General features: G+C 32.2%; 1 protein-coding gene across 1 annotated transcript; it reads left to right on the plus strand.

The window, feature by feature from the left end:
- LOC143229275 (uncharacterized) lies at nt 1–27572 on the plus strand. Its single transcript, XM_076461397.1, has 4 exons — nt 1–172; nt 10754–10959; nt 23566–23701; nt 26403–27572. The coding sequence occupies exons 1-4, from the start codon at nt 127–129 to the stop codon at nt 26492–26494; spliced, it is 480 nt and encodes a 159-aa protein (XP_076317512.1). The 5' UTR covers nt 1–126; the 3' UTR covers nt 26495–27572.

Here is a 27572-nt window from a genome sequence, read left to right on the forward strand (position 1 = left end):
TTGAGCAGATGTGAGTCGTTTGTAAGTTTGCACTAGCAGCAGCTTAGTAGTTATCGCTTAATGACTAGAAGACGGCAACTGGATTAATGGAGAATTTGACATTTTAATGAGCACCTCAGGTTGACAATGTGTGGAACAATTTACACAACTTTGGGATTTATGCTTATATTTGGTAAGTTTGGAAAAAATACAGATGTTTTATATCTGTTACTTATAACTAATCCACTTAAGTTTTATTAATTTCTCTAGATATTTGGTTATTAGGTGTCAAATAAAGCTATATTTTATCACGCTTGGAAAAAAATTGTATTTCTTTACACATCATTCTGTGACTGATTAAATAAATACTTAATTTTGATATATATGGTTAGCTTTAGAATATCCCACATTAACAGTTTAATTTAACGTGTCAGAAACCTAATTAAGTTATACCATGTTCATATCATCTTCATAGAATCATATTTAATTTATTAATAGTGACCTAAGACTAATAATATCAAAATATCTAATCAGTTTCTCACTTAACAACATTAAACATAGTTTATCTATGTCAACAAATACGTTTGATCCAAATTGTCCTAAACCTCACTTACCAATATGATCTGAATTTGAATGTATTGTTTTTGTATTTATCAGTGTTAATGAAATTGAATCTAGCACTGATACTTATATTACAAATAATTACTGGCCCGGTATGGCCAGGTGGTTAAGGCACTCGACTCCTAATCTGAGGGTCGCGGGTTCGAATCCCTGTCACACCAAATATGCTCGCCCTTTCAGCCGTGGAGGGGGTTATGATGTCACGTTCAATCCTACTCTTCCTTGGTAAAAGTGTATTTCAAGAGTTGGCGGTGGATGGCGATGACTAGTTGACTTCCCTCTAATCTTACACTGCTAAATTAGGGACGACTAGCGCAGATAGTCCTCGTGTAGCTTTGAGCGAAATTCAAAACAAACCATAAATAATTACTAATATTAACAACAAATTTACCTTTTATTGCTGTACCAAAACGTATTATGCCCTATATTTTGGTTTCAGTATAACTCACCTTCCATTAAAGTCTTGTTTTGTCAGAGTTTATCTTACTTTAAAGCTTTGGGTTATATAGCTTACCTAACTTTAAAATTCCCTTTTATCAGAGACATGAAGATATTTGACAACGCAAAAGACTTTAAGTATATGTAAAATATCTTCATTTCTTCAATATTCTAGTATCATAGTAAATCACATTAAAATTCTATTATCAGAGGTCATTTCATCGTAAAATTCCTTGTGTTTTCAGAAAATAACTTTCCATTATGTACGAAAATCTACTTTTCTTTAACATTTTTGTATTATCATAATCGATTTAACTTTAAATTCCTTGGGCTGTTTTAAAATATTTTATATATAATTTTGAACATAACTTTTCTGATATTAATTATCTAAAGAATCTACGGTATTTTATTTTAGTTATTTCATCCACATAATAGACTTCATCACTTAATATTACTGATGCCATTGTAGAGTTACAGTTGTTAATTAATCTAAATGATTCCATAAATGTTGATACCAGAAGTTATTCTTGTATCTAGCTGTTCTGATTTTTCATTATATATCATCATACTTCTTACGTTAACGGAATGTTTCCAACAGTTATCCTTTGATTTGTGATTAATAAACACTCATTTAGAAATTCGAACATTTAAATATTATCTAATCCTATTCATAGTGTTTTATTTAAATTTTACCCCGGTTCTAGTGGAAACTTATTTACCCTCGTTGAAGTTATTCATTCTTTGTTTGAAGAAAGTTTTAAATTAATGTTTATCTTGTATATTTAATACACAATCGAATTGTGTATCAAAATATAATTTTGTCTAATGAGGTTTAGGACATATTACTGGTAGTGTTCAAAAACTGGTAATTAACTTTATATTCTAAATAATTAGTGTACTTGTTGCATTATCGGTAAGTAAACGTATGTAGAACAAGGTAATCGTTGTACAGTTCTTTTTGTAAGAAAGACAAGAGTATTTTTGCATATGGTAGTCACTTGGTGAATAACAGAATATTCTGTTTGTAGAAATAATTTCACGTGGACATTTTCTTCTGTTGTAATCTTGAAGTTGAGATGAATGTATCAGAAGTCATAGTTATACAATATGTTCTCGTTGGTGAGTTAGAACTAAGATGTCTCTAACGCAAACTAAAGTTTAATATTGTTATTCTTATCCAATAAAAATAACGCGCTTAGCGATTATTAATGAAATTAATAAATCCGCTAAACTCATGTCTTATAAGATTTTAAATATTCATAGAAATGAAGATAAAGTTCTATCAAGTTCTATTGTTCTCTGTTCCAATCATTCGTTTAGCGCAAGTTTAAGGTTTATATAACGTCGTTTGTAGAATTATTGTACAACACAAATGAAAAGATAAGATGAGTACGAATAAATGTCTATATTTATGTTTTAAACATAGATATTATTGAATTCTGAAAATTAACTCCTTGACATAAAACACGTAGTAATGCTTGCATGGTAAACTACCATGGTCAAATTATTTTCTCGTATATAAGCAAGAGTCTAGTTTTACACATTCTCTTTGGAATCTGAACCTTCAACCATCTACGTAAAGAATAAAACCAGTAGCTTAACTGAAATGAGCCAAAAATAATTTAATTTACACGGACCGAAGAATCGCCTCATCAGCAAGTTTTATTTCTGTCTCGTGTCTGAAATAATAAATAACATACTTAGTTCATTTCTAAGAATTTCCTGAACATATTACAAAATTATACAAAAATAATAATTAAAACTTACACAATTTTTAATATGATTTATCTTAGATTAATATTTTCAACAAATTTGTTTTAGGAAGTGGAAATAAACACTATATGTGTTTGTTTCTTTGTGTTTTTAAGTTTCGCGCAAAGCTACACGAGGGCTATCTGCGCTAGCCGTCCCTAATTTAGCAGAAAAAGACAAGAGGGAAGACAGCTAGTCATCACCACCCACCGCTAACTCTTGGTCTACTCTTTTACCAACGATTGATGGGATTGACCGCACATTATAACGCCCCCATGGCTGAAAGGGCAGGGATGTCTGAAATCATCAATAGCAAACTTAGTTCGTTTTTAAGAATTTTCTGAATATATTAGAAAATTATAGAAAAAATAATGTTTGAACCTTGAACAATTTTAATGTTTTTTCTTATATTAATATTTTCAACAAATTAGTTCCAGAATGTGGAACTAATCACTATTTGTAGAGCCAACTCTTGCTCTACTCTTTCACTAACGACTAGAGGGATTGATCGCACTTTATAGCGTTTCTATTGCTGAAAGGGCAGGGATGTTTGGTGTGAGAAAGATTTGAACTCGCGACCCTAAGGTTAGAAGTCAAGCGCCCTAACCACGTGGTCATGCCGGGCCTAACGCTATTTGAATCATGGTATTTATCATTTCCGATCTGAACACAATTTTATGAGACACGTATACTAAACGGTTAGATCAGAGACCCCAAGGTTAGTCAAGATCATCTCTAATTTAAAGCTACTGACCAGAAAAAGCTAGAGAGCTAGAAGAAACAGTCAACACCAAGTTTTTTTTTACTTTATATTTCTTGAATTCAGATTTTATATTATTTTTTGCACATGGTTTAAGATGTTCAAATGAGAAAAAATGAAAACATATATCTTTAGCTTTCTTATTTAATTTCATAATCATATTCCCTCTTATTGTAATAAAGATCCTTCAACCAAACTTTGCAAATCAATTGTTCGTACTGATCTCAATTAGAAGTTCAAAAACGGAATTTGACTGTTATTTCAGTTTTTAATGTGTTATATGTTTTTAACATAAAAATTTCAAGCAATGAAAAGATTAATATAAATTAGATTCGAAGCTGATTTTCTTTGTACTTTTCTAGCTCTATTTATCCGTTTTTCGTTTGTGGTAGAACTAGGAACAAATAAACAACTGATCTACTTGTTTGCATATTACTGCTTAACCCTTAATTTAAGGTCAACTCTGTATGAATTCATGATAAACTTATAAACAGTAATCGTATCCGCCTAGTTGGTATTGAGTTTGATAGTATCTGTTAGCTTATTAGCGAACATTTTGAGATAGGATCATGAAAGTTAATAACCCATTTTAGTATTTGAAAATTTGACCAAAGCAGAGATAGTGGACGTATTTTCGATTCTATTTGCCAAATAGGTTGCTCATTAAACGTTTATTTGACAATGTTTCACTTGCTACTTACTTACTTAATTACAATGAAATAAGTTTTAACTATCAAAATCTAGTACTTAGAGCATCACATGTGAAGGTCTCACGTGACCTGGTAATTAAATCACTCGTGAGAGCGTTGTAGTATAACAGTCAATTTTACTATTCGTTGGTAAGAGAGTTGGCGGTGGGTGGTGTGTATTAGTTGCTTTCTCTCTAGCCAATTACTATAAATGTAAATATAGTCAGCGCAGATGGCCCTCGAGCTGCTTTGCGAGAGAATTCAACAAACAAGTAAGTCAAACTGGATGCGTGGAATGTTTTTCAAACATCTGAACAATATGAATCATGAGAAAAATACAACAAATAAAAACTAAAGACAAAGTCACAACGAGAATAAAATGAGGGTTGAATCTTTCATCAGGGAATTTAGTTTACCTGAAAAGTAAGCAGGGGCTACTCTTTGTAGAATGGAGTCTTACATAACATATGCTAACTCAGTTCTTTAAAAACTATATTATAAAACTGAGGCACAGAATTTAAAAAAATATAAGCTGTTTCTTTGTTGTTTTAAAGGTTTTAAGATTTTCTTTGAAAGGTTTAGACGCAAGTTATGTTGTTCAAACACATTTGAGTTCCTCATTATGCAACAACCTTTTCAAACAATACTAAAATAACATTGAGCGGCATTATTTTGGTATCTCAAAGTATCATTTTCCTAACCTTTCTCAAAAACCGCCTAACTATGATGAAATATCTTCAATTTCAAATAATTACCAAGAGAACTTAGCGCAAGGTGATAGTTACAAGTTCCAAACGAACCAGTCTGATGCACCGATCTAGCGCACTTTAAACTCTACCTCAAGCAATATATAAATACTTTAGAACACTTGGTGTTGTTTATGTTTCCTTAGAGCAAAGTTACAGAATGAGCCATCTGCGCTTTGTCAATCACAAGGAATCGAGCCTTGGATTTTAGAATTGTAAGTCAAAATGAACGATAAAATAAGATAAAGGTTACAGTTACGGCTGGTTCTTATAAAGTTCCATGAGACTTTATGATCACAATAATTCCTGTTCTAATAATCTGTTTTAACTGTAAGGTACAAGATGTTCTTGTATTTTTTTCTCTTTAATTGTACCACCTTATCTTGAAAAGTATAGCTTCCATTATCTTTATCGTCTCAGATATAGCGCTGTGTAAACTACCTAAATGCTATTTACACTTTAATTTATGGCCGTTGTTACAGAGAGTTGATGGATTATAATCACTATATGTTTTAGCTTTTTTACATATTGGGAGCTAGCGCCCCAATTTCAGCGTACTGAAATTTGAACACTGAAGTTCCGTGGTTCACTTAACTTACCGAAACAAAACAACAACAAAAATTTTGCATTCTAGGGTTTCGGTTGTGTTATAAAAGTGACCTTAGTGGAACAACAGATAGTAGTGAGTGATACCGGTTAACTACCTTACCTATAGACTATTATTTCAAAATTAGGAACAGCTAATGTCATTGTGTAGCTTTGAGCAAAATTCAACCAACAAGCATACATAACTATTTATAACTTCGTTAATATTAAACAAAACTGTCGGAATTATGGATCGAATATATAAAGTTGGAGCCAACTGTATGCCAATTCACACGTTCTGCACTTTCAACTGTGGGCGAATTATTAAAGTGAAAGTTAATCCTGCTGTTCGATTGAGAGAAGTCGTGTCAGTAATTCAGAATTATGGAGGGTTATACTTAATTCTTGGTGTCTAGGACTGTGTCATTTAGCTAATATGTTACCAAAAATTATTTTGTGGTCGAAAATATCTATGTAATAAGATTCAGGGTGCGTGTGTGTGTGTTACGTAATTCCTAACTTGCTGAACTCATCAACTTTTTAAATGGTGCCAAACGAATCGTTTAGGCCTCGAGGTTTACATAAAGGTAAAATTTTTCATCATACCTCTTAGGGAACCCTGGTATTTCGAGAAAACACTCGGATCCATATTTGACATTGATTTACATTAGAGCACGCAAATAAGTATGCCTACTAATTACCTTTCGCAACTTGGTTAAAGAATTGTATTAGTATTATGGCGACAATAATCATTTACCTGTAAAAAGTGTAAAACATTAGATCAAATATTAAATTTTCATTGTAATGGTCCTGAAGTTTGGACTATAGGGCCACGAATTTCCTGGTGAAATATATTTGTTTGTTTTTAAATTTAGTGCAAAGCTACACAAGGGCTTTCTGTGCTACCCGTCCCTAATTTAGCAGTGTAAAACTAGAGGGAAGGCAGCTAGTCATCACCACCCACCGCCAACTCTTGGGATATTTTTTACAAACAAATTGTGGGATGGACCGCATATAATAACGTCCCAACGGCTGAAAGGGCGAGCATGTTTGTTATGGTGTGGATACGAATCCGCGATCCTCAGATTACGAGTCGAGCTCCTTAACCATTTGACCATGCCGTACCAATATGTTATGTATGTGTTACATCGTTGGTAATAAGCAGGCCACGATATATTCAATATATTTAAAACGGGCCTATAAATACTGTCCTTTTTATTTTAAGTCGCATTTCAATAAGTAATTTCAGAAGAACACGATCCGGATTACTAGTTGAATGCCTTAACCACCTGGCCATGGCAGGCCTGGTAAAATATATAACGTGATCTACCTCGTTAGTTTCATTTCTATCGAAAGGTTCAGTAATTTTGTGTTCTAGTAAACTGTCTTGTTTTAAATAAAGAACTAAATTTTTATACTTTGCGATTTCTTAAAAAAGATTATTATTTCCTTGGGATTAAAAACCAGTTCTCGTGTAATTAAAGTCAGGTTGTTTTTGAACAATTAAATAAAAATTTAGAATTAATAAGAAAGCCCCCCAGTGTCACAGCGATATGTCTGCGAACTCACACTGCTAGAAACCGGGTTTCGATACCCGTGATGGGCAGAGCACAGATAGCTCGTTGTGTAGCTTTGTGCTTAATTTCAAACAAACTAGTAAGAAAATCAGAAAAAAAAATGCAAGTGTTTGTTTTACACTAACTAATGTGTATATCTGTTAAGTAAAATATTTTTGGATAAATATTATGTGTAAAAATCATGTTAAAGATGGTAAATATTGTTTTATAAGAATGGGGCTTCACAACAGCTGTAAGAAAGTAATGATACCATAATATATTAACTCTACAAAAGTGGGAAGTGTATAGGAAATGATGTACAATATTGAAGGTGTGATACTCGACTCGTAATCTGAGGATCGTGTGTTTGAATCTCCATCACACCAACATGCTGACCCTTTCAGGCGTGGGGACGTTATAGTGTACGATCAATTCCACTATTTGTTGGTAAAAGAGTAGCCCAAGAGTTGACGGTGGGCGGTGGTGACTCGCTGTCTTCCTTCTAGTCTTACCCTGCTAAATTAGGAATGGGTAGCGCAGATAGCCCTCGTGTAACTTTGTGTGAAACTCAAAAACAAACAAACAAACTATTTGTGATACAATAAACAAAGAGACAGATAAACATTGCTAAGACTTATAAGTTCACATAACTTTTGGCTTTATTCAAAATGAATACATTTGCATGTGAATATCTAAAGATGGACTAAGGTTGGTGTGAAGAGAACATAGGTTAGTAAACTAACACTATATTCTGCTAACAGCTTACCTATAAGATCTTAATGTTCAAATATATTGGATGGAATTACAGTAAAGATACTCATTCAATTTTTAAATAATACCTGAGTATCACTCATGATTAAAGTTTACTAATTCACTTACTATTTTAAGAATTAACTACCTTTTCATTGGGAATCATGTTATTCTTTGGTATGAAAAACCGAATTGTTGATATATATATATATTTATTTACTTAATTTTTAGCAGTGTTTTGTTGATGTGTGACATTATTTGACCTTAATGAAGGATGGTGCTTAGAGGAAACCCAAACTGTGTGTTTAAAAGAATACAATTTGCTATTTCGAATGTTATTTCTCCTTTCCCTCCCGCTATGCTTAGTACGGAGCCACACTATACTGTCTAAAACAATGTTTAATTTTTGAGAATATACGAAAATTATTGAATGGTGTAGTTTAAACAACTAGGTGTTTAAAACAACTAATCTTGGTGAACAACAAAGCGAGATTTAACCATTCTTGTTAAAAAACCCAAGCTTCAAGACGACAACAGTTCAAGAATAGTTGAAACAGATTTTTCTCCTAGTGAACCTGTTTTAGAATTTCCTAAACGTAATGTAATTATTGAACAGATGCTTTAAGCTTCAAACGATTTTGAATACGTGTTAACATTCTAATAGTGAGGCTCAACTCAATAGCATAATGTGTTATGAGCATTCTAAGTACAGCAAACGTAACGTATATATGTAATGTAACTTACTTAATGCATTCCCAAACAACCCAAGCACATGTAAAACAGCAATCGTAATCATTTCCAATATAATGAAGGACATGTGATCAGTTGTAACAAAATTAAGTACACATAACGAGAAAAGGAATCGTTCTCAAATGAACCAAGTACGTCTTACGTATAATACGTAACAATTCTCAACCAACTGGAACACGTAATATAAACAATTATTTGACAAAAGGTCGTGTTTGTCCGCTTATAAATAGCAAATAGCTCGACCGATTGTCACCAAACCTGACATGTACCCTTAGCATCCCATCCTGAGAGTGATATAAAAGCGTTCGCATTCGGATCTGACCCTCCATTTATGTCATCCTCGAGACCCCAGTAAAACAATTCCAACCAAGAAACGTACATATAACATACTTTTCAGCTCATGTTTCCCAGTACAAAAGTTGTCCACTTTTAAGTTGCAAAGATCAAAAGCCTATCGTCAACGTATATTACATGCCACGTGAGGCGATTTCCTATGTCAGTCCTCATTATTTACAGATAAATTAATTATTATACCACAATGTGTCAAATTTCTTCATTGTTTGCTTGAAGCAACATAAAGATTATTTACTCTAGCCGTCCCTACTTTTCAACAGACTGCAGGGAATGAAGTTAGTTAGCAGAAATTACTTTCGGGTTACTGTTATAAAATAGTATAATTTTACTATCATTTTATAATGCACTCAGAGCCTCAAAATAACGAAGGTAACTTTACGTTACGGAACGCGAACCATGAGCACCCGGATTGTCAATCACGCACACTAACGACAATACCACGCGCGGCTCCAGAATTTGATCAAAGTAGAATTTTTGTAAGGAGAAACTGCTACATATTTTAATTTTCAGTTAATCAATAACAAAGTATATACATATAAATGTTGTAGTTATAACACAATTTTATGGTGTTTAATAAAATATTTAATATAAATCTTGGTGATCAAATATTTTTTTTTATTTTATTCATAGAAAGAATAAAAATTAATTATTTTATCAAACTTAATTCAGTTTTTATACAACTATTTTCAGCTCTTACTACTTTAAGGTCCGGCATGGCCAAGTGTGTTAAGGCATTCGACTCGTAATCCGGGGATCGCGAGTTCCGAATCCCAGTCGTGCCAAACATGCTCACTCTTTCAGCCGTGGGGGCGTTATAATGTACGGTCAATCCCACTATTCGTTAATAAAAGAGTAGCACAAGAGTTGGCGGTGGGTGGTGATGAATAGCTGCCTTCCTTCTAGTCTTACACTGCTAAATTAGGGACGGCTTGCACAGACAGCCCTCGTGTAGCTTTGCGCATAATTCAAAACAAACCAAATCAATACAAGTTTGAATACGTTATCTCTTGCTTTATTCAGTCATTGTTTATATTATTATGTTTCTGTTTCCACATCCCTTACTTAACTTCAACTAAACCGATATTACATTGTTTATGAGATTTCTTGTCTTGTTCTAATCATCTTTATCCTGTTCTTGTTTCATACTTTGTTCTTTTTCACTTCTCTCTATAGAGGCACTTTCAACCTTCAACCCTTCCATAAATCTTTTATTTTATGTTTTGTGTATTCAGTGTATTCATTTTCTTTGTCTACTTTATTCATGTTATCCTTTTCAAGCATATAATTGTATTCCTCGTATTCTTTTGAATGTGTGACAGTTTCGGTGGATACAAGTGAAACGTTCTTCTACATAAGAACATACAAGTCTCCTTTTCGTCTCCATTTTCTCATGCTCAGATCAAATATCAATGTTATATCTCTTTGTTTAATTTGTTCCTTTAGTTTTTCATCTGTTTCGCTGAGTAAATATTATTTATTTTTATATCTGTCTCTCCAACCCTTGCTATTCACTTCAATTCAAGAGTTACGTTATCTATTCTTTACACGTGAATTTAGATATTATAGTTTCATTTTCATAAAAGTACTTCTACTATCCATAAAAAGATTTTAGTTTTATTTAAATATCTAGATTTCTTTCAAAGTTGTTAGATTATTTTGCTTTCGTTATTTTATTTATCTTTATAGCTTCTCGTGAACATTCAGCGCTTTGCGAATATATATAATTATATTAAAGATAAGCCGAGAGTAAAGCAATGTCTTCTATATACTCAGCTGTGTCAGCGATTCACATCGTGTCATTGCATTTTCCGGACAAAGTGAACTCCGGACAAGAGCTTCAGCTGAGGTGTGACTACAATTTAGACGGTGAGAATCTTTACTCTGTCAAGTGGTACCGAGATGACATGGAGTTCTTCCGCTACGTGCCCATGGACAACCCTGTGAAACAGATATTCTCCTTGGATGGTATTGAGGTTGATGTGAGTATTTTTCCTCCGTTTTCCGCTTCTTAAACATACCCTTTGTTAGTGTTCGAATTAGTTTCAAAATTTCCTGAAGTGTGTTGTCGTTCCTCTTTCTTTGTAAGAAAACAGATTTACATTTTTTTAAATGGAAAAAATCCCTAAAAAAACGCTTAAGCTTTTCCAAAAATTGTATAGCGTAAAGTTTTCCTTAGAAACATATCTTTACGTAGCATGGCTCACTTGCTTCTGGGAACTTAAATTTAAATTATACGTTTTGTATAAAAGTGGTTGTAAGCAAACTCTTTACATACAGAAGAGCAAGAATATTGAAAAATGTAGCGGTTATATTGTAACGTATTTTTCTAAAATATCATTTGTCACCTAAGAGATTTACTACTTTTACGACAATGAAGCCTCAAAATAACACTAAACTTTTTTATAATAACTTCAGTATAACTTTATCGATATTTAATATAACTAGTAATTTCAGTTACTTCTCTAATGATAATGATTATCATAATTTACTTTTACGTATTATTAGCTTTTAATAATTAAAGCATTAAACTTTATATATTTATCATTTAATATTTCTTAACGTATCTTGCTGAAAAAATATCGCTCCTTAATGATTGATAATGTTGAGATTTAGTAAGCAGTCTTCACCAGTACTTTAAGATGATAAAGAGTATTCTTTGGTCACAACTTATTGGCCAGATTATCTATCTTATTTGTATACACACCTTCCTAAAAAAATCGCTCATTAATTAACATGTAGCATAAAAGCTCTTATTCACCGACTAGTTTTCTTCACGATATACAATGGTTCTTTCCCTATGTATTTTAATTGCAGTTTCACATTATAGACGAACAAGCCATTCAATCACATTAGCTTAAAGAGCACCCAGGATTCGAGAGTTCTTAGTTCTTAGAAAGTTGGTTTTTGATTAATTAAACCTTGTCCAATTTGAAGGCGTTTACTAACTGGGCAATTTGTCACAGTGATTTAGGATAACTGCGGAAGAGATAAGCTCATTCAATCATCTAAGGAATACAGTATGACCCCTACTTATCTTACAGCTCATGGATAAACTATTTATACCTGCAGGGTCTACAAAATAAGAGACAGGAATCTTTCTGTGTCTGATTAAAGACCTGCTTTCAAATACAACAATAAACTCGACATCAGTATCTTTCTTGATCTGTCTTAGATGTGGAAAGGAGGAATAAGACATCTATGGACTGTTTCTACTAAAAGAAAGACTACATGTCACGAACTTGATACATGAAAATCAGAGTCGTAATTATTTAGTCTTATATATTAAACATGCTCTAAAACATTCATAACCAGAGTTAAGTTATAATTGTTTCATCAACTTAATTCGTGTACTTGCTGAAATGTAGATTGATTTACTGTCACCATTACGAAATTATTTGGTTACTTGGAGGTACCCAAGCTTTCCAGTGCTTTAGAAGTTGTGTCTATATATATGAAATAAATGAGAAACGTTGTTCACTTTTGAAAGCATTCATATGTCGATATCCTTAGACAGGTAGACAGTTCTTGTCTTGGTGTTAGTGGAAATGATTTGATCATTATTTTTATAAAAGAAACGTAAAAAAATGTAAGTAATTAAATGCGATTCAAAAATAAATTATAAATGACCTAAGCTAGAACAAACAATTATAAAGGCAATTGTTATGAGTCACTATTAATATCATTATTATTAGACTAATAGAAACGTATTTACATAGATGCACGCATTTTTCGACCACATATAATTGTATTTTAACTGGCTCGTAGATCTGAATAATGAAACAATCTTCCAAATGACAATCTCTTAACCTTTTCTCAAAATATTAGCATATATATTTCACAGCACTGAAAACTTCAATAATATTACTTTAAAGTGTTTTAGTAATTATAATATGGCGTACTTGTTACACTTCAACACGTACATAGAACAGTCCTTACTGATATTTTACCAGCTGAGAGAAAATGGCTCATTAACGTGGCTCAACAGTTTTCAAACATAATGAAAATCTTTTCATTACCAACTACATTTTGGTTACAATCTCTGGACAATGAAAGAATCATCAAACTGAATTACAAATTATTTTCATGAATCTTACTTGAAAACTTACCTTGTACAAACCAATGTAAGATACCACAGTCGTGGCATACCAGCTAAAATAAACATTTTTTTCATTGATAAATTATTGTTCAATGTATACTTTGTATCGTCTAGATTGTAACCACATCCTATTATAACAATTTATTCTCAATGAAGTTAATAATTTTGCAATTTTCTGAATAATGTTATTCAGTAATAATTTTATTTTTTCTAATAATGTGTTTTCGAAATGTAAACTGTTTTTTTCTTTGTATATAGTGAGATTTTAAGTCCCCTGGCGGATCAGCGGTAAGTTTACAAGTTTAAAATGCTATGGTACTGTAGTTGTTTCCCATATGGTGGACAGAGTGCTGCTAGTCCATTCTAAAGCTTTGCACTAAAAGAAAACAACGTAATATTTTTGAAATACACAATATTGCTTTGACTTATTTATCATTTTAAGTAGATTTTACTTTGGAATTTACTTCAAACGGGAGTATAACAGTTTTTATATTGAAGTTTTTAAATACACATTGTTGTTTTCTTAAAAAAATTGGTAGCTCAAATAATAGTTTTTAATATAATATAATGACCACAAAAATGCAATATGACGATCTTACTTTTAAAGCAGTTTTCTCGAAGTAACTTTCTTTGCCTCGTGGCTCTATCAAAGGAAAAAAAAACCCGGAGATAATTTACAAAACTTCATGTAATGAACATTCCAAAATTTATTTATTCTACTTGTGTTTCCAATTATGTATTGTGTTTGTAAATAAGCCTAATTTTAGGAGATCATGAAAACAAAATCTTTCATTCAGTGATATGCTGGTTCACAATCTCGTTGACATTCTATACTATAATCTGGGTTTCAACCTTCAATAATAGTAAAGAAAAATAAATTAAAAAAGATATGCTCTTGTCTTCGATAATAATAAATAAGATTTGACACTACCCTGTAATATTATTTAAACATATAACGCAACAATTTATTTTACATAAAAAAATTATGCTATATAACAGTATAAACACATAAATTACATCCAGTTCATGCAAGGCAGGGATGTAGCACACTGTTCGTTGTGTTGTTCGTTACATAAGTTTAAGGTCAAATATAAATAAAATCTACATTTGAAATGTTTATATGCTAAGCCTATTTGTACTAGAGAAATAAAATCTACCAGAAGCGCACCAAAAGTTAAAAGTTTAGTCAGGAAGGTTTGTACATTATACATGGTGTTTATAAAACTGTCACAGAAGGTGTTCAATATGTTTTCCGTCATTCTAAATTAGCATATAAAGCCTATAACTAAATAAAGCGACTGCAGACATCATGTGTTTTTGACAGTGTTCATTGATTCTGGCAATAATCTACACGCTCATACGCCTTTTATTCAAACTGTCAATCTCATATTGTTCAAAGATGGAAAAAGAAGATGTATGTATTATGTTTTTGAAACACAATGTTTCATGTTTAAACTTCTCCAAATAACCTTATGAATTTTCCTTGTGCCTCTGGGGAAATTATGTTTCTCTAAATATGTCATTTTCTATATAAATCACCTGTGCATTGTTTTCTAGGTATGTATATGTTGAGAATAGGAGAAAATGTTGGTTGGTTGTTTGAATATTGCTAAGCCTCAAGATGTACAATTTGTGCTCTTGTCAACGCGGGTATCAAAACCATATTTTTAACTTTATTCACCCTCAAAATTACCACTGAGTCACTGGAGCAGACAAGTTTACTATTTTGTCCGGTGTCGCTTTCTAATGGATAATATAAGTGACTTTAAAATATGTGATGTTAAACTAAAACTATTTTAAAACTAATTATGAGATTACTTGAATTAACTTTCCAAGACAAAAGTCAATTCTGCCTTAAAAGTTTAGTTTCTTGAAAGTGTGTGATGTTTTGAACGTTATTTTAAAGTTTCCAAAATCCTTTTATTCTCGACCACTGAATAAATAGTTGAGAGGATGTACTTATGGAATGTATTTGTTTTCTAGAGTTCCTCTATTTGCCCTTAAACATCAGTCTGTATATATGAATGTGCCCAAAGTGGTATTTGTTTTCAAAGTTTTTCTTCCCAATGAAATTCTATAGCCTTTCAGTCGTATTACCAATATGTAGAAAGAGTATATTATATGTCGTGATGTGGACTTAGATTCGACTGGAAAAAAAAAATTAAGTGCAAAAGGCGGTTCTCCTCTGCCATATGACAATTCCCATTATTTGTTCGTTCTGAAATTCAAGTTGTTTCACCAATAAAAATCCGCACTCACTCATGTATCAAACAGTTCATTATGGACCAAATTAATCACTGCGCTGTTTGCACAGCAGGAATTGTACATTGTACACGCTTACCAACCAAGACCGGGAAGACATACCGTTTTTCCAAGGGTTGGAAAGTTGCAGAATTAAAGATTAATCTACTATCACTAGTGCGTATACAGACTATAACACATCAAGTCTGTGTGTATTTCAAAGACGTCCTCAGTTATCTTCAGTGCTTTATACCGACTATAACACATCAAGGCTGTACTTCAAAGACATCTTTAGTTACCTTTGGATTATAATATACCTAAGTTATAGTTTTAAAAAGTTTTCGATATGTTCTTTCATTATATTTAAATAATGCTAGAAATATTACTGAAAGGAAATTGTTTCTTATTGTGACTCAACAGCTTTCAAACAGAGGAAATACTTGCATTACGAACTACATGTTTGTCACAACCTTTGGAGAGTATAAAATTCATCAAAATGAATTACAAATTGTTTTCATAAGATTTTATTAATACCTAATTCAACCCATTGTGCATATTACTTTCAAATTTGCTTTGAAGGTCGATGTAACGGTCTTTATTTTCAAGTTTTAAAAAAAATATATACTATTGTTTTTTTGAAATACTAGATATCTCAACTAACATTTTAACAATAAATATGCAATATATAAATATTTATTTTTCAAAGCTTTGTTCTTTATTTATCTAGAAAGTTATCAAACTAGAAAAACCAAGGTTTGTTTTGTTTGTTGTTTTTTGGAATTTCGCGCAAACCTACTCGAGGGCTATCTGTGCTAGACGTCCCTAATTTAGCATTGTAAGACTAGAGGGAAGGCAGCTAGTGATTACCACCCATCGCCAATTCTTGGGCTACTCTTTTACCAACGAATAGTGAGATTGACCGTCACTTTATAACGCCCCCACCGCTGAAAGGGCGAGCATGTTTGGCGCGACGGGGATGTGAACCCGTGACCGTCAGATTACGAGTCGCACGCTTTAACCCACGTGGCCATACCGAGCAAGACGAAGGGTAATTATTTGTTCCCATTCATGTAATAAACAATTCAAAATGGAATACATCATTTTGTGTTATTTGTGTTTTTAAATATTTTAATAGAGAAAACAGTTTATTATTAAAACTACTAAGTCAAAAGAAGTGTAACAAATCCATAAATTTGAAATCTAAAGTTATTAGAGGTACTTTCCGCGTGACTAAGGCTAGAATAAATGTCAGTTGTATCGCTACAAGTTTTACTTAGTAATTGTTATATTAACCAGTAACATATTGGTGTTCAGTTAATGGTCATGTTAAACACTATCGTAAAGTGTTTTTTCTCCGTTTTTAACTCCTAAGTAGTAGTCATAACAATCAACAACATAACATTATCTTACAGTGTCAACATCAGCAAAGTGTGTTTTAAATTTCAATATTTTAACGAAACACTAATGAGGAAGGAGGTAATTCTGAGTACAATGTATTGAGACATTCGGTCTATTAAGTATTACTTCTTTAGATTCAACCATAATACTAAATAAACATTCAGTTTCGTCTATCAAGCACAATTTACGAGGTATTATTTTTTAACAGCAATGATTTGTTTTAATGCCATGTACTATGGAAGTACGTGCGTAGTTAAAGTTTATTCTATTATTGTTAAATATACTTTTACGGCTGAAATCTTAACCGTTTTCCAGGTAAAAGAAACAAAATTTAATGGCGATGGATAATTTCATATATGATCATTCCAGATGTAATTTCACCTCATCTTGTTCCGAATAACTAAGCCTAAGCAATACGGTTTGATATTATATTCAGAATTGGATCTTTTTAAAATTCCATATTTATACCGTGTCGGATAATATGGAAACCTAGTGAACATTTCTGAACACCTTTAGTATAGTTCTGATGAAATAAAACATTATCGAAAATATTTAAAGATATAAGGGTTTTTGCTGTTGAATGAAAAAATTACATACACAAATAATTCGATATTTATCGACTATTTTCTAACCTATCTGTTTATGTCATAAATTTATAGTTTCTGTTTAGTTAATCTCAAGTTACTTGTAATGAGTATCAGTTAAAGTAAAATAAATGGTAACAATTGTAGGTAGTTTCAGTGTAAAATAGTTTGTAAAATATCATTATGATCTACTGGTTTCTCTAAGTGTTCAAAAACCACTCCAACTCTGATGTATGAAGTTTTAGCTGTATTACGACTTTTAAAAAAATAGTACACCTTAACTGTTTTTGTAAATACCTAATATAATAATTAAAGTAAAATCCGCTATTAGTTCATTGTGAAAAATACAGTAAAAGAATATGTAGGTAAATGTAATAATTATATTTGTAAATACTATTCTATGATTAGTATTGCTTCACATCTCCTGTAGGTGACAATACTGTCTGTTTGTAACGGACGTAAAGCCTTGTTTTCGTTTCAAATTTCAAAACAAGTCCTATAAAAGAAATAATTTTCTCAGTGGCATAACAAACCTCGTCGGGCTCTGGTCAGTCGATGGAAGTAATTTCAAGTGGTATCACCTCTTATAAACCTTACTTAAACTGTTGATATATTTTTTGGAATGCCATGATTAACCATTGTTATTATGGTCTACTCTAATATTTTTGTTATTTTTTATTGAATAGTTTAACCTGAATATTAGGTTCTTGAAACATTTATCACACTGTATGACTGCAATACGGTAACTCCCGTCATCCGAGTTTATGACGTCATTGTCTTTTAGCCATATTTTTATTGTAGTTTGTAATGTAATCAATGTTATACTCATTAACTGACAAAATTAAACTTATGTGACAGTTTTTAGAAATGATTTTCATAAAAAAATATTTTTTTTTATATTTCAAATGATTATAGATAAGCATTTATAGCTAAATAATAAATTTCAGTCTCACCGATTTATTAAATTAAGAATAAAGTTTTAGCAAATAAAAATAATTTAATCGTCTAAAACACATTGATATCGTTTTAAAAGTTTACGTTAAGTTCATTCCTTTCATACTATTGTTTAATAATCCCATTCGGTAAATTATTAACATGAAGTTGATGTCTGGATTTCCACATGATTGTAACCCCAAAATAATTTTCTGTATAGTATTTCTCAATTGAGGATAACGACAAGATATAACTTGCCAATCCATTAAACGCACCTTTTGGTTTCGATTATTCTGTCAATTTGCACTTGTAACAGACCCTATGATGTTGAGGACGTAATGCTATAAAAGTTATCTGACTCGTTACTTTGAAATTGACCATAATAACAGCCACAAGGCGTTCTTGATTAATCAGTGGTATCACCAAGAAACGTCGAGCACAGCTAAACACTCAAAAATATTTTACCTATGAGTTCGTTAACTTGAAATTTTCATGACTGATCTATACCAGAACAATGAAGGACAAGAAACCAATCTAATGTATTCTAAATGTTAAGAAAAATGACAGTAATATACAGACAGAAGAGAAAAAATTCCGTAATACTTTCAGAGCTGAAGGTTTAACCATCAAATATTAAGTAAATATCTATAAGACGAATGGATCTTCCAACTGCTGACCTTTATTAAGCGACAATTACATTTAGTTGGCTGTAAGAAAATAATATTAGCAGCGTTCTAGGACCAATCAATTGTGGCTATCTTCGGAGAATAACGTTTTCTTTACAGTGACGTCAGGTCTGGTAAACTTGAATGATCCGTTAATATCAAGCTAAACCTGCATTCACGCGTTTCATAACTGTAACATCAGTCTGTGGCATTATTTCGTGGTTTGGACCTAACACAATGAAAACGATCCTATAAAACATACATATAATGTCATCGTATATTAATAAATATAATGACATAAAGTGTAAATTCGTGAGTAATAATCATTTATCATTATGACAGAAAATCTAAATTAGCGCTATATGTGAACCTTTACACGTCAGATTGAGAGGGGAAGACATTTAGTATAATGTATTATTGAGAAGTTCTCATATAACGTAAATTATATGACTGCGCAAGTTAAAACATCCCTTGGACTAAATACTTCATTTAAGTTACTAGAAAAACATATAACAGCTTATGATACTCAAAAGTCTTATTTTACATTAAGTACAATAAGGTGTAGTACTCAGAACGTATTGTTTAAATCTTACCATGAGAATGGTGGAGTTGCACAAACCGCATTTATTAACTTAAAATATTGTGGTACATCAAAATTAACTCTTAATATTAACTATAACGGACTGTGCCAATGAATTAAAAAACATAAAATCACCAGCGATTTACACTAAAGCTGAGTTTTCTTGAGGCCTCATTAAAACGAAGCGTGCATTAGGGCAAGTATGGCTATGTTTGAAATGAGAGAAAGAAGTAACGAATGTCTATCATAGCTGAAATACCTTCCATTTCAAGGCACTTGTCTAATAATTGCATAACGAAGAAAACTTCTTAAAAGCTGTGTTCATATCTCTCAGAAATAGTAGCAAGTGCAGGGTATAATAAGTCATAACATATTACTCTATATCTGCTTTAATGTGGTCATTTTTCTTTTCAGAACACGTGCTCTATTGCATTTTCAATATACATGTATACATTGAACTGTAAAAGGAGTTTTGACATTTATCAAATAGAAGTCCTTATGGTAACGGTTATTCTATATCCAATAATATTAAATTTAATATCAATTAAAAGCGTTTCACAAACAGATTGACAAACAAGATGCGGTACTTTATAAAACGTATAGTTTCTCGGAAGTCAAGATAAGCACGTGAAACTTCAGTCACGAAAACGTCAGCTAGTTGTATTTGGTTCTTATTTGGCTCATTTAGTTGCTTCAAATATTTCGCCTGGTGGTTTCACAGGAAATAAAATCTTCATTAGTATGAAAGGTAAAACTACGTAAACTTTTAATGGAGAATTACATTGGCTATTCTACGGTGATTTTAAATGCGTTCTAGTTACCCAATTTGATGTCTGCGCTATAGTCCATTACATAGACATAAACTATTACCCAGAAACTACTTTTAATTAATTTTATTTACAAGTGTTACAAGCGTGGCCTAATAGCTAAATTGCCGGATTGTGAATTGGTGGGTCCTATCGAGGCATTCTTCAAATGCATAAACAATACATTTTAGCAGCTTTGCCACACTGTCACACCTGAAAGGAAGAGAAAAACAACAAACTTTCTTTACGTTAAAAATTATAATAAATTCCCTTATAATAGTTCATAATAGTTTTAGTTTTACTTTTATATACGTTTCATGAAACAGTATTTGTATTTTATTCCAGTTTATAATCCCTGCAAAATTTCATGATTATTTTCTGTTTGAAACGAAATGTTATTAGAAATCCTTTATGATTATCAATAAAATTCCTATAATAGTGGAATTTCATGCATAATTCAATAGCTTAATCTAATCAATCACCAGTTCCTGCTTGGATCAATTATTACGTTAGACCTTTAACAGCTATCGTAAACTTGTAACATGCATTTTCTAAAAAGACAATTTACCTATCAATATATTTCTCCCTTGATGCCAGTAGATTCTATTTGTGTGTTCAATTTCACACAAGTGTGAACAAGATTGAAATTCAGTTCATCAATAATATAACAGGCTAATAATGAAATGTAGTTAAATGGTCAATGTACGTAGTCATTTTATTGAATTAAAAATATTACATAAAATGCTGTTGTATCCTATGGAGTTTAAAGGTCATCTCATGATTTTCAGAAGCTTCAATATATTATTTATGCTTATTCATTATCTAAAACATTCATCTAGCTACTCCTAAAGGGTACTTAACTGAGTGAAGGGAAAAACAATAGTTCAAACACGTTGAAATCCAGAGAGAGCCAGGAACACAATTTTGAAGCAAGATTAAGGTTCAGTGATCCATAAAGGCTACTTTTAGACCCCCATCATGCCTTGGTGACATTCCAAGTGCGTTGTAGCTCCTCTTTATAAGGAGAATACATCATATAGATAAGGACATCCTCAGTCCACAAACCAAGTGTAATTCTTCTAGCTCCAAATCTGTGAAGCCCGGCATGGCCAGGTGGGTTAAGACGTTCGACTCGTAATCTGAAGGTCGAGAGTTAGAATCCAGGTCGCACCAAACATGCTCGCCCTTTCAGCAGCAGGGGCGTTATAAAATATGACGGTCAATCCCACTATTCGTTGGTAAAATAGTAGCCCAAGAGTTGGCGGTGGGTGTGATGACTAGCTGCCTTCCCTCTAGTCTTACACTGTTAAATTAAAGGCGGCTAGCGCAGATAACCCTTGAGTAGCTTTGCGTGAAATTCGAAAAAAAAAAAAAAAACCAAATCTTTGGTAGCAGAAAATGTAAGGAAATGAAATTATTACTAGAGAAAAGTTAGTAAAACCTTAGTTATTTTTTTGTTTTCCAAAAGATAAACATGTGTGATGTTTTGCTCAAATCACATTTACAAACTACCATTCCACACGTATTTGAGTTTTATTGTTGTATAAATTTTACCTTCCTCCAAGTATTCTCATTATTAAGCAAATTGAACGTGATCAAATCAAGACGTCCAACTGAAAGATCCTGGTCCATTAGTAATATGGGTTCGAATTCCTGTCACACCAAACATGCTTGCCCTTTTAGCCGTGTTCGCATTATAACGTAATAGTCAATCCCACTATTCTTTGGCAAAAGTTTGTTTGTTTGTTTTTTGAATTTCGCACAAAGCTACTCGAGAGCTTTCTGTGCTAGCCGTCCCTAATTTAGCAGCGTAAGACAAGAGGGAAGGCAGCTAGTCATCACCACCCACCGCCAACTCTTGGACTACTCTTTTATCAACGAATAGTGGGACTGACCGTCACATTGTAACGCCCCCACGGCTAAAAGGGCGAACATGTTTGGTGTGACGAGGATTCGAACCCACAACCCTTAGATTACGAGACGCACGTCTTAACACGCTTGGTCATGCCGAGCCCTTTGGCAAAAGAGTAGCCTCAGAGTTGGTGATGACTAGCTGCTTTCTCTCTGGTCTTATACTGCTAAATTATGAACGGTTAGTGCAGATAGCCCTTGCAGAAATTCAAAAATAAACAAACAAACCTTCCATACTTACTTTAATTTGTATAAGGATATATTATTTCTCATCAAATGTATTTTCTTCCACTTGAAAATTAAATATGAATTTAAAATTTATACAATTATTATAATTAAAGGCTTTGTGTGCAAAAGAAATTTAAAGCATTTGTTATAATAACATATATCTCTTTCTTGTCAAACAATTTTTTTTCTATGATTCACGCACTATTCAAAAGATGTTTAAACCCGACAGACTTTCATCAAAACTGGATAATACAAAATATTAACTGAAATTCATCACAGAATATCATGCCTGTTAGGATTATTGGTTTGTGTGCTAGTGTCGTTCTCCTCATTGTATATGTCACTTGGTTTATGTTTCTTTCTAAATGGCTCACGTCTTTGTGTTTCATATCATTTGTCTTCATGTCATATGGTAGTTGTCTTTGTGCTGGTTCATGTTATTTGCCTAAATGGCTCCTGTCTTTGAATTTCATGTCATTTGTCTTCACGGTTCATTATTTTTTGTTTTATATTAATCGTCTACGCGGTTCGAATCGCCTTTCCTAGTGGCACATGTCACTTGTTTTTGTAATGGTTTATGTTACTCATATACGTAGCTCGTACCCTCGTGTATCGAATCACTTGCCTTCATTATACACGTTGTTTGACTTTGTAGTGATTCATTTTACTTGTCAACATGGCTCATATCTTCCTGGTTCATATAAATCGTTTGCATAGCGCATATTACTTGACACTGTGATAGTTCATTGTACTCGTCAGAGTGGCTCACACTTTCTTGATTCATATCATCTGTCTTCGTGACACATGCTGCGTGTTTGAGGTTCATATTGTTTATATGACACATACTCTTGTGTTTCATATCGTTTTCGTAGTACATACTGATTAATTTTATGGTAGCTCATTACACTTGTCTAGGTGATTCATATCATTTGTAATCATGTCACATGATTTTTGTCTTTACAGTTATTCATGTTATTTTTCTGCATAGGTCATATCATTTGTGGTTCAAGGTTTGAAGACATGCCACATACAGAACTGACATGATCGATATAAAACATTTGGTCTACATTATCGTGTAGTACAGTAATTAGATATATTATTTACGAGTGTATTGGAAAGTAACTGTTATTTATACCTTTGCAGATAGAAAGATCCAACAAAGACATTGTGGTTCTCACCAAAGTGACTCCAGTTACTCAAGGGATATTTCGCTGTGAAGTGTCCGCTGACGCTCCTTCCTTTCAAACAGTTTCTGCTGAAAAAGTGATGACAATTCTAGGTGGGTACCACTGATAATTTCAAACACAGCTTTCACAATTCAAGGTTGGTACCACTGATGATTTCAAACACAGCTTTCACAATTCTAGGTGGGTACCACTGATAATTTCAAACACAGCTTTCACAATTCTAGGTGGGTACCACTGACGATTTAAAACACAGCTTTCACAACACGACTCAGCTAAATTAAGTACTTTTTTTAGTTTAACAATTATCACTTTCTTACATGATTAAAGCACAAAAATGTGTGTCATTTATCAACAATAAATTATTGTTTTGAATGAACACGATTATGACTTTAAAGTAGAATAAAAATAAATGAAATTTATGTTTCAATTTTGAATTGAGAGCGATATATCACTAGTATTGCAATAATAAATGTTTAGATTAGGCTATGTTTATGAATTATACAATCTTGAGACACTGTGCCAAGTTGCTATTACCAGCTTCAAGCGTTTTATACCTGTGTTGATTAAGTTTAGAGCAAAGGATATTGCCTGATAAAACGGGCACACATTCAAGTCTCATTTGAACGTTATTGAAATGTAAGTTTATAATTCTTTTTCATAAAACCCATTATTTAAAGTGAAGAATTAATATGTTACCTAGACACAAGTTTTTAGAGAATGGTTTGTTTGTTTGGAATTAAGCAGATAGTTATGGTGGGTTGTCGGTGCTCCGTCCAACACAGGTATCGAAATCCAGTTTCTAGCGATGTATGTCCGTAGACATACCACTATGCTACTGGGGGCTTTTCGAGTATGGAAAGACAATTGAAATTATTAAATAAAATGTTGAAACCCTTATTAATGAAAATTAACTTAGCTTAATTAGAAATAAATTGTAAGCACATTTACCTTTCCGAAAAATCAATACTCAGAAGTGAACTTTTAACGTAAAAACCCAGATAATGCGAAATAATGAAGGTACGTTAAGTACTGATAATACGTAGGCTACAAATACCTGAAACTCTTGGTGTTGTTGAAAATAATGACTTATGTGATTTGGGTAATTTGTGTATACGATCAAAAGTTTCCAAATAAATTAATAACAACTGAAACACATTTAATTAGCCATGTCTTTCACTGAATAATTTAATTGTTTGGCGTTATTTTCTGATGTGATTTATAGAATTTAATTATTTGCAATAACACGCATAATTTCTTTCGATTCTTTTAATCCTTTCAAACAAATATGTTCCTTTTTCACAACATCCTCGCCTTCATTCAAATATTATTGGTTTATTTACGCTAGTTTTGCGAAATCTTCACCGCCCACTGTGTAAACCAAAAACTCACTATCATTAAATATCTATTTTCTAGGTAGTGTATAAAAACTTCCCTGATGGCATATAATGATTTGCATTGTAAGATTCTTAGAGTTACCATTTTAGCTGATGGCAATTTCAGCATACTGAAAACTTGTCGTTAAATTTGAGAGGGATTGAGTTGTTGTCAATGTCCATTCCATTTCAATCCTTACACATGCTAACAAATCGTTAAATCGATCTGCAGAACTTATCAGAACCTTCAAACAATGTATATTATGAAACTAAAACCCAATTTTAAATGATAAAAATTGGACATTTTCAATCTTGTCACTTAAAATACGGTGTAAATAATGGTGGCGTATTATAAGAAACGTCAAAACTCTTGTAACATTATTTTAAAAGGTTTGTTTTTCTATTAGATTTTCTTAGAAATTTTTTTACATTTTTATTTCTTACTAAATGTTATGCGGATATTTTTAAATAATCATTTCATTGTCTGTTTTGGAATTTCGCACATAGTTACTCGAGGTTATCTGTGCTAGCCGTCCCTAATTTAGCAGTGTAAGACTAGAGGGAAGGCAGCTAGTCATCACCACCCACCGCCAGCTCTTGGGCTACTCTTGTACCAACGAATAGTGGGATTGACCGTACCGTTATACACCCCCACGGCTGAGAGGGCGAGCATATTTAGCGCGACGCGGGCGCGAACCCGCGACCCTCGGAATACGAGTCGCACGCCTTACGCGCTTGGCCATGCCCATTTCATTGTCAAATTACATATGACAGGCCCCCTAGTGGTCTTGACTATCATTATGATATTTTCAAACAGCTGAAACGTTTATCAAATATAATTTTATATTGTTTCATACACAGTATTCACTCACCTAAAGATGTTTTATATTAGGATTCAGTGAAACTATAAACAATAGTTTCATAACCATTCAATTATTTTTGCATCTCATAGTACCAAATACTTTCATGATCAAATATATATTTTAGCATTGTATTTTTATTTCTCCCCGATGTGACAGCAGTAAATCTCCAGGTCTACAATGCTAAAATTCACCGTTCGATTCCCTGTGGACACGGTGGCTTTCTTATAATACATCCAAAAACCCTGTTTTAAGTTATTTGTACCGTTTCTGTTTGCATTTTCGGGTTTTCGTTTCCTCTTCAGTTTGTTATATTATTTGAAATATTACGAGCCTTGCAAAGTTCAACCAAATATAAACTCTTTATTTTTAACACGTTCTTTCAATTTCAATTTAAAAATTTCCTGAGTCATTACATTTTGAAGAAGATATATATTTGCCATTTTTCGTTTCTTAGTTATTTCCCTTCATTTAAATTAGGGTTACACTAACGTTCCTATTAACTATTTACGAATCGTACGTGTTTCCAATCTACTTCAGAACTTTTTTTTTTTGTACAGTAAATTCTGCATCAATGACGAAAAAATTGGATTCTGCAGGAGCAGCACTGGTTGTGTTTTTCCTATGGAGAAAGTTGTTGGAAGTCTGCTAAAAGCAGCTGAACGGAGAAAACTAAAAGTATGTGCGTTTGTGCGAGACTGTATAGAATAGGAAGAAACTCGAAGAATGCAGCAGTTTTCCTGTCGTTTGAAGAACAAAAATACAAGAAATAAAACATGATCACCCTGCTGTTGATGTGAAATGCATGTTTAAATGTTACTTATGGAGAAAGTTAAACTAGAAAACATTATACAAAAAAACATTACTATATATTTCATATTTTGGTGTATATTATACGCTATATCTAAGCCTATTGAGCGTTATTCATCGTGTATACACATACAAAAATGTTCAGTAATTTTGTTTTAAATTTGAGCTTGAAAGTAATGTGATTCTTCATCTTTGTTTAAATAATCGTCCACTGTTTTTAAATGATCTAATATTTCTGAATATACTGACCTAAACTGTTCCTGAGTAATTTCTTGATTTGCGACAAAAATGTAAAAGATGTAAGAATCTAAATGAATAATACATATAATACACAACTGTGATCTTCTAATTTCTTAAAAAACGTACTTTTAGTATCGTATTTAAACATTGTTATAGAAGTATCGAAATTCAACTTTCAGTCTTTCCAGAACAAATACAAAGAAATGTTTAACATATGTGATTTCTATTTTATTTATTATTTTGTGGCAAAATTACAAAACGGAAATGATTTGGTAATAGATGAGCAAAATTTCATTTTATTGTACTTCGTTTTGTAAGAAACCAAAAAAACACTTTCACCTCAAAAATATCTGCATAATGTGAAAAGTTACTTGAACTAGTTAAAAAGTAATGTTTTATTTTTCAAGATTTTTTATGTATTAAAAGTGTCTGACAAATGGCAAAAACCAAAAGTAAAACAAATTAGATCAATGTGGCTTGATTACAAATCTCTAATCGAATTAATATGTTGTTCTAAGTTACCTAAGATCTTAAAGTTTTTAATTTTTCAATGTTTTAATTAATATTACAAGTTTGAGACATGCAACGCTAAAAGAGGCTGAAAACAAGTTCATTCCTATTTGTGATTAATTGTTTATATATTTGTTTCTGGTATTATTGTCCTAATAAAGCTTCATCAG

This window comes from Tachypleus tridentatus, chromosome 10 (assembly GCF_004210375.1).
Source record: "Tachypleus tridentatus isolate NWPU-2018 chromosome 10, ASM421037v1, whole genome shotgun sequence".
Taxonomy (NCBI): domain Eukaryota; kingdom Metazoa; phylum Arthropoda; class Merostomata; order Xiphosura; family Limulidae; genus Tachypleus; species Tachypleus tridentatus.